This window comes from Alosa sapidissima, chromosome 8, assembly GCF_018492685.1.
Source record: "Alosa sapidissima isolate fAloSap1 chromosome 8, fAloSap1.pri, whole genome shotgun sequence".
NCBI classification, from domain to species: Eukaryota; Metazoa; Chordata; class Actinopteri; order Clupeiformes; family Clupeidae; genus Alosa; species Alosa sapidissima.
Window position 1 is genome coordinate 823,379 of NC_055964.1, and position 8,322 is coordinate 831,700.

Here is an 8,322-nt window from a genome sequence, read left to right on the forward strand (position 1 = left end):
GAACTAAAACCGTTTTCCCGTAACAGCCAATCGAAATTTGTGGCAAAGCCGCTAAACAGGAAGTGAGCTCATATCTCCGCAACCATTTCATGTATCATAACCGAACTTAGTACGGGGACTCATAACCCCATCAGGAGGATGTTCAAAAACTTTGGTGACCTTTCACCTCTAGGGGGCGCTGCAATTAAGAAAAATGTGTTTTGGCCTGTAGCTGCTGTTGTGTTTGGAATTAAAATGTACTAGTGGGGTCTGTTAATACTGTTGGAGGTCCATAGGCTGACCCAAGCCAAATTTTGATGTCATCGTAATTGATTCGGCCGCCATATTGGATTTAATCAAAAACACCTAAAAGTTTTCACAGGTCACAAAGTTTGTCTGATTTTCACAAAACTTGGTGCAGATGATCTTCAGACCAAGCCTCCAAAAAGACTTTTTGTCTTCAAATCTAAAACCGTTCGCCCGTAACAGCCAATTAAAATTGTCGTCAAAGCCGCCAAACAGCAAGGTTTTCTCGTGTCAAGACTAAACTTACTACATGTGCTCAGGACCCAATTAGGAGGAGGCTCAAGAAATTTGGTACATTTTGACCACTGTGTGGCGCTATAATCACAGGAAGTGATTATATCTCAGCAATGCTTACACATATTGAAACCAAACTTAGTACATGGACTTGAGGCCCTATCCTGAAGACGCACAATAAATTTGACCACTAGGGGGGCGCTATAATCACAGGAAGTGGGTCATATCTCAGCAATGCTTTCACATATAGAAACCAAACTTGGTATATGGACTTGGGATCCCATTCTGAGGACACACAATACATTTGGTGACCTTTGACCACTAGGGGGGCGCTAGAGATACAGGAAATTAGCTCATATCTCAGCAACGCCTTTACGTATCGAAATCAAACTTGGTATATGGACTCGGGACCCGATCCTGAGAACACACAATACATTTGGTGTACTTTGACCACTAAGGGCGCTATAATTAGGAAGACTTTTTCGCATCGACACCAAACTTGGTACGTTGATTCGTAAACACATCCTAAGGACCCACAATAAATTTGGTGACATTTGACCACTAGGGGCTGTATGACTAGCAACACTTTCACCTATCGCAACCAAACTTGGTATAAGGACTTGGGACTACATCCTGAGGATGCACAATTCATTTGATGTGCTTTCACCACTAGGGGTGCTATAATTATCAACACTTTCACCACTTTAAACCAAACTTCGTATGTGGACTTAGGAGTACATCTTGAGGACACACAATAAATTCGGTGACCTTCGAATCCAGTCCAGTCCAATTCAAATAAGTCCAATCCAATCCAATCTAACACAACACAGTCAAGTCCAGTCCAGTCCCATCCAATCCAATCCCAACTCCTGCTTAACTGCTTGGCCCCCTCATTGCTGCTTGCAGCTATATTTATAATATAGGCTACCCTCTCTGTCAATAAGATCAAAGTTTCTGAACATGAGCACCAAAAAGATGAACAATGTGTGGATGCACTTTGACCAGGAGAGCAAAACTCTAAAGGCTAAATGCAATTACTGCAAAACCTGGTTTCAAATCATGGAGGATCCACATCCAACATGAGAAGGCACTTACCGAAATGAAGCACCCCACTGCACTGCTTGAACGTAGGACTGAATTTCTTTGCGATTTAGCAATACTGACTCAAGTGACTCAAGTGACTCGTTCAACCCGGATCCTTAAAAGGAGATTACAAAATTACAAATTATACTAACACTTAATCTAAATCAATTCTAAAAACAGTATCCACATAGTGGTGATTAATAATAAATCAGAGGCGCTTGCAATGACTGAGGCAGGGACTGAGCCTGTGATTCTCTGTGCATAGTAAGGTATGGTAAGGTGCTCTAAGGTGCTCTGTGTGTATGAGTGTCATGGTGGTAGTGGTCATGGTGATAGTGCAAATGAGTAAGTCAACAGTGCAACAATGCAGAAATAAAGTAAAGGAAATACTATATATCTATATATTTAACTATTTAAGAAAATGTATAAGTGTGGCCACAGTTCGGCTGTGGCATGGAGGGGGGGGTTATGCATATGTGCTAATGTGCTAATATAGCACGCAAACACTGAGGCATAAAGACAGTGGTACAAGTGGCTAGTGGACAGACAGTACCAAACATGGAGGGGATGAAGAGGCAGACAGACTATGCAGAGAAGTCTATCTCTCCTCTTCCCTTAAGTGAGGCATTGAACAGTTCAATGGCCCTGGGGACAAATGACTTTCTCAGTCTGTCAGTTGTGCAAGGCAGTGAGCGAAGTCTCCAGCTGATCAGGCTCTTCTGTTTAACAATAGTGCTGTGGAGTGGGAGACACTCATTGTCCAAGATGTTGATCAGTTTGTTCAGAGTCCTTTTGTCAGATAGTGAAGTGATACACTCCAGTTCAGCTCCCACTACAGAGCCAGCTTCCACCCCAGCATACTACTGCATAGAAGAGGACGCTGGCAACAACAGACTGGTAGAACATCCTGAGGAGCTTACTGCACACATTGAAGGACCGCAGCCTCCTCAGGAAGTACAGCCTGCTCTGCCCTTTCTTGTAGAGTGCATCAGCAAGGAATCGAGTTTGACAGGCCTACTCTGACCTCTCTCTCTCTCTCTCTCAGCAGCACACGCATTTTCAAATTTACACACAGGCACTGGGCCACGGCCAATCAGAGTGGAGGTCCCGCCCTTCACTATCTGTGATTTGTTTAAACCACGATATTGGCCAAATATGTGTCTGTTATTGAACCAAATGTAGAGTTTCAATGCGGACACTTTTTCCTCTCTCGAATAGCTGGTCGCACCGGACTTCACAACAATGAAATCAACTGTCAATGTTATCGCTGTTATAGGGCCACAGAAAGTTGTACAACAAGTCGGCTTCTTTTTAAACTGAACTGCATGTTCCCGTTGCGTGCTATAAAGGCATGACTATTGCCTATAGTGGCAACCGGGTGATAAGCGGGATAATGGCCTTCGGACTTGGGCGGAGGCAACCTCCGCTGCGTGGATGGATGCAAAAATTAGTAGCCTAAAGGCAACATTCGAAGTCCAGAGCATCATATATAATTTTAATTTTAATCATGATATATATTTGGATGGATAGATGATGGATAGATGGATGGATGGATGGAGCCTAGTTGCAGGCCTAGGCCTAATGTTTAATGTGAAATAAAATTAGTAGCCTAAAGGCAACATTCGAAATGAGGAGAAATAAGGAAGATAGGAAGAGTAGGCCCTAATTGGGGAGAAAAACTGAGTAGCCTTGGCTATTTTAAGATTTTAACGTGAACTTAAAATAAGATTTGAGCTGAGACAAGGATGGATCAATCAGCAAGTTTAATTTAATTTTTTTAATTTTTTTAATGTTCCTGGAATCCTGGAAACCTTTAAGGAACATCACATTGTTGGGCAGTGAATGGATGTGTTAAGATTGTGGTGGATCAATCATATTGCCCTCTTAATTAAATCGTAAAATTCTGTGGTCTCAGTTCACTGTTGAATGGGTAGGCCTAGCTTCAAATTAGCGCTAGGTGCTTCAAATTGGCGCTTTTAGCAATCGCCTATCTCAGAATATGTATAAGAGTCAGTCCAGGGCAATTCCGCGCAAAACTGTCACACCCATAACGGCAACACAATGCCATCATAGGGCTATTTAGTTGACGTTATGGACGTGACAGTTCTGCATGGTAATTGCCCTGATCATTATATAAAGCTCTGTTCTCGCTGTCTAGCTTTCTCCCCTTTGAGCAATCCATGATTTGAAAATAACTTACTTATCGCTAACTTACATATCCATCTGATTGTTTCTCGTCCCATCTCCTCTCCTCGCTCGTTTTCCCTGTCAGGCTATCAGTGAGTCTCTTCACCATAGTAACTTTAGGCCTACTCACTGACTCGACTTTATCAGAATGCACAGATTTCACTGGAGTAGCAGCAAGCGAGATGATGGTTCCTGAAGCTGTTTATCCTAACCTACGAAACATTTAGCGCAGCTTTGAAATCTTCCGTGAAAATCTAAATTATTATGGTCTGGGTCCGGATAGGATCACGTCAGGGTCCGGACTCGGACCGCGGTCCACCATTTGGTGACCCCTGGTGTAGGACAATGACTTTTCATTGGCAACAATATTAAATCAACCAACAATATTAAATATTAAGAAGAGCTCTTTTATGAGTTAAATAAACAAATTATTACTGGCCTTTATTTGTCCGAATCTGAGGCCCGGCTATAAATAAAAATCCCGGCCATAATTTGAGGATTTAGGTATGCACGTGTGTTTCAGGCATAGCGCAAGCACTAAACTTAATCTAGCAAGAACTCTGTGGCTAACCTGACTCTCACCAGATGAATTTCGTTCCGCCTAGCTCCACTCATCCATCTGGGATCGATCCATTGGAGTGGTGTTTTAGAAGGCTGGGCCTTATTAAAAAATCCTTGCATAAGATTGGATAAGTCACTTGTTCGTCATCTATTGACGAGCTACTTCAACCATTCACATTGAATCCAACCCGTGACGCTGAGAACAGTCTTACAGTCACTTCTACGCTATGTCACATCTATGAAACTTCCGCCCTGCGTCCTGATTGGCTCTACCATACAATCTTGTGCTAAAATCACTCTCAACGGAACCGATCCCAGTGGAGCTAGGCGGAACGAAATTCATCTGGCGAGAGTCAGGTTACTCTGTGGCTGCAGCGCGTCCAAAGGTTCAGCAATCCCCAACTTTATGCAAATGAATCCGTCCATAGCGAGGCGAGTATCCAATAGCAGAGCAATACGCAGGGGAGGTCCATCAAACAAAACCTAATTTTCCGGTGGGGTGTACTACGAAGCACGTTAGACATATCTAGGCTATGTAGACATATCGAGGCTTGACAAAGCCTTGACTCAGGGGTATACGTTAAGTGATACTACGATTGAAGTTATGTGATATATTTGTCAAACTAGGCTTTCAGCTCAGATCTGTGCGCGTTCTCGGTGTTGGGATGACTTTGGCCAATCGTGTAACGTGTAGACGCACAAGACCGCCTCTATTTAAAAACAATTACTTCCGCATTCATGAGCGATAGCTTAATCTACACTGCGGTCATTTTTTGTGTCTAACCTATAACATCAAATAAATCAATTGTCATCAGTTGTTGTATGGTATGCACGTCCATAGTGGGATATTTGCACTCACAGCACTATTAAAGCGCATTCGAGATCCAAAATTTTAGTAGAGGCGGAGCTCCACCTGTAGATATATGACATAATCCTACACGTGAGAACTTCGTTTTTAAGACAATTGATTGGTCAGTGTGCGGTAGATTACATGGTTTGAGCTATAATTTAGCACATAACCTCCTCCCGACCAGGTTTGGTTGACAGCATAAGATACCATGGTGATATAGCGACACTAAAACAGATCCACTTTCGTGTCACAGCATAGCCTGGCTTTGAGCGCAACATACCTCGCTAACCCACTAATCGAGATTCGATATAGCAACGCTTTTTGGGCACTCATCGGGCATCCTATTCAGCAGAAATGCGCGTGCGCAAGGCTTCACGACACCAATCTTGCTCCAGCGGCGTGTTCACAACACATGATTGGGAAGATGTCTTCACAACACACCATATGCTTGGCTCAATGTATTCACATCACACCACATGATTGGCTCAATGTATTCACATGTCAACGTTTTGCCGAGGAAGGGGTGGGATATGTGTAGACAACGGCCGTTACAAACTAATAGGAATGTGACGCTCGAAGCTGACGTTTCGAAACAGTGTCGAGCTTCCGAAACGCAAGTGTTTCGAATAGTGTTTCGAAGTGTGGTTCAAAACGGCCATGTCACGTGACCATGGCTTAGTGAGGCTTCGTGGTGTTTCAATTTGGTTTGGACAGGTGGCACACTTGCCGCGCGAGCCAATTACCCGAGTAAACACCTGTTTGATCTAAATTACAAAGTCCCAGAATGCTTAAAAGTCATTCAAACACATCCTATCTTTGTGGTTTTTTTGTGAGGAGAGAGATTTTAAGAGATATAGCGACATAGAGACATATAGAGATATAGCGATTTATAGTGCATTCTTGTGATTGATAGGTTAGTGATATAGATTAATTGACAGGCTAGAGACAGACAGTAAGCGATAGTTTAGATAGATATAGTCTAGTGACGTTAATATTTAGATAGTAGCAGAAGTAAAAAAAAATATATGACGGATGCCTTTATTTCAAGAACAGCTGACCCTTTGAAATACTGGCAGGAGAGGAGAGTGGTTTATCCAAACCTAACTCAATTCAAAAACAAGAAACAGATTAAATGCCAAGACGGCAGAACAACTGTTATTCCTAAATAAAAATGTATGTTGACATACAAAAAATGTGTTGTTTATTTTTCCCATGTTGTACCTGATTAGTCTAACCTGCTTCACATGTATCCTTTATTTCCCTACAACATGTTCCCAAAAAAAACCCTGGGCCATAAGCATAGCCTACATTTTAAAACCATTGTAGCATTTTCCTCTCCAGCATATTCCAAAGGATAATGTAATATGAAACTGAAATAACAAAACATCTAACTGGCAGATATAAAAATGTTCTAGTTACTGAACGCATATACTAGTCTGAAATTTCTAAGCACCAGCAGGGAGTCGAACACCGGCCGCTCCGGCCGAATGCAAGTGTGTTAACCACTGAACCACGTGGCTGTGGACGAAATCTTGCGTTCCATGTTGGCTATTTATATTCTTCGTCTGAAGCAGTTGTGCTTCACGGTCAAAATGTGATGTTAGCAAAACTGGCCACTAGATGTCACCATGGAGTTACGTGTGTCGGATTGTTTCGAAACCTCGACACATTCCGGCGCAATTGCTTCGAACGTTTCGTTGTTTCACAAAGCCTCGTTCTGCCCATCCCTACAAACTAACCCCATGCATTTCTATGGAGGATTTTTTGAGTGATGTGTCTCCTCATTAGAAAGTCTCTGGTACACCCCACTGTAGTGTGGTTACCGCCAAAACAATTTACAAAAACATGGCAGACGAAAAATGAATCATAGCAGTGTCTACATTTCCGTGTTTGTATGATGTGTCGCTAGAATCATACAGGGACAACTTCATGTGAAATGAAGCGTGGAGGAAAGTTGGAGAGATTGTTAATAGATGGTGGGTGTTATTAAGTTATGAAGTTTACTAGGCTACCTGCTCTTGCCCTGCAGTTTCCACCCATATACAAAAGGGAACGCCCATCAAAGCGTCTTCATGAAGGGTAGCGTCGCGATTTGGTACTGCGTTGCGGAGTTCGCATCGCATGCTAGTGGATCACCGGCGTAATACGTTTTATCTCGTTCAGCTGGAATTAGCTATATGTTTGCCTATCATTCTATTTTTAAAGCAGGCCTAACGTCACCTGCGGGCATGTAATTGTGCTACGGGTTTTCTAACGTTACAGACATATTGTTTCAACGGGCACTCTACTATGAAAAACGACTTAAAATCCGTGTGAATGTCTGAGCACAACGCGTGCATATTGTAGAAACCTGAAGCCACACAACACCGGGATTCTCAACATTCCACTCCCCAGCCTCTAAAGTTATCAAATTGTGGGTCAAATGCTAGGCTACATTATCTCATAATTGCTAAGCGAATGCAACTGTAACATTTCGCTGCAACATTCACCCATAACGTAAGCGCATTCACCACGGTGCACGTTATAATCAGCAAGTCTTTTCTTACCAAGGATAGACTGGAGTGTTTTCTGTACGTTTCCTCGAGGAAAGTATGTTAAAATAGCCAGCCATTCTGCTTATATTTTGTCTTGTGAACTCTACTAGCTAACTGACATTGCTAACTAGATGCCTTGTTCAGTGGTTGCCATGGTTTCAAAAACAAACACACATGGTTATGGTCGGAAGTCGAATGTGCGTTTTGTTTCATCTCTGCATTCGTGGTAAAGTTGGTTTTATATTGGACGTTGGATATTCGACACATTCGAAAAATCTACAGCGGAGAAAATAAGTATTGAACACGTCAACATTTTTTTCAGTAAGTATACTTCCAATGAGGCTATTTGCATGAAATTTTCACCAGACATTAGTATTAACTCAGATAATCCACCCATCTAAATATCCACCCATAAGTTTTATCTCGTTCAGCTGGAATTAGCTATATGTTTGCCTATCATTCTATTTTTAAAGCAGGCCTAACGTCACCTGCGGGCATGTAATTGTGCTACGGGTTTTCTAACGTTACAGACATATTGTTTCAACGGGCACTCTACTATGAAAAACGACTTTAAAGTCGTTTTAAAGA

General features: G+C 42.3%; 1 protein-coding gene across 3 annotated transcripts in view; it reads right to left on the reverse strand.

Annotated features, from left to right (window-relative positions):
• The window catches only part of zgc:158260 (uncharacterized protein LOC571389 homolog), a 151,380-nt gene extending 143,486 nt beyond the window's left edge, over positions 1-7,894 (reverse strand). For all 3 annotated transcript variants that reach the window (XM_042100091.1, XM_042100092.1, XM_042100090.1), the window contains exon 1: positions 7,747-7,894. In XM_042100091.1, coding sequence (XP_041956025.1) covers positions 7,747-7,811 — 65 coding nt within the window. In that variant the 5' untranslated portion in view covers positions 7,812-7,894. The remainder of the gene's footprint in view (positions 1-7,746) is intronic.
• Between the last annotated feature and the right edge of the window lie 428 nt (positions 7,895-8,322).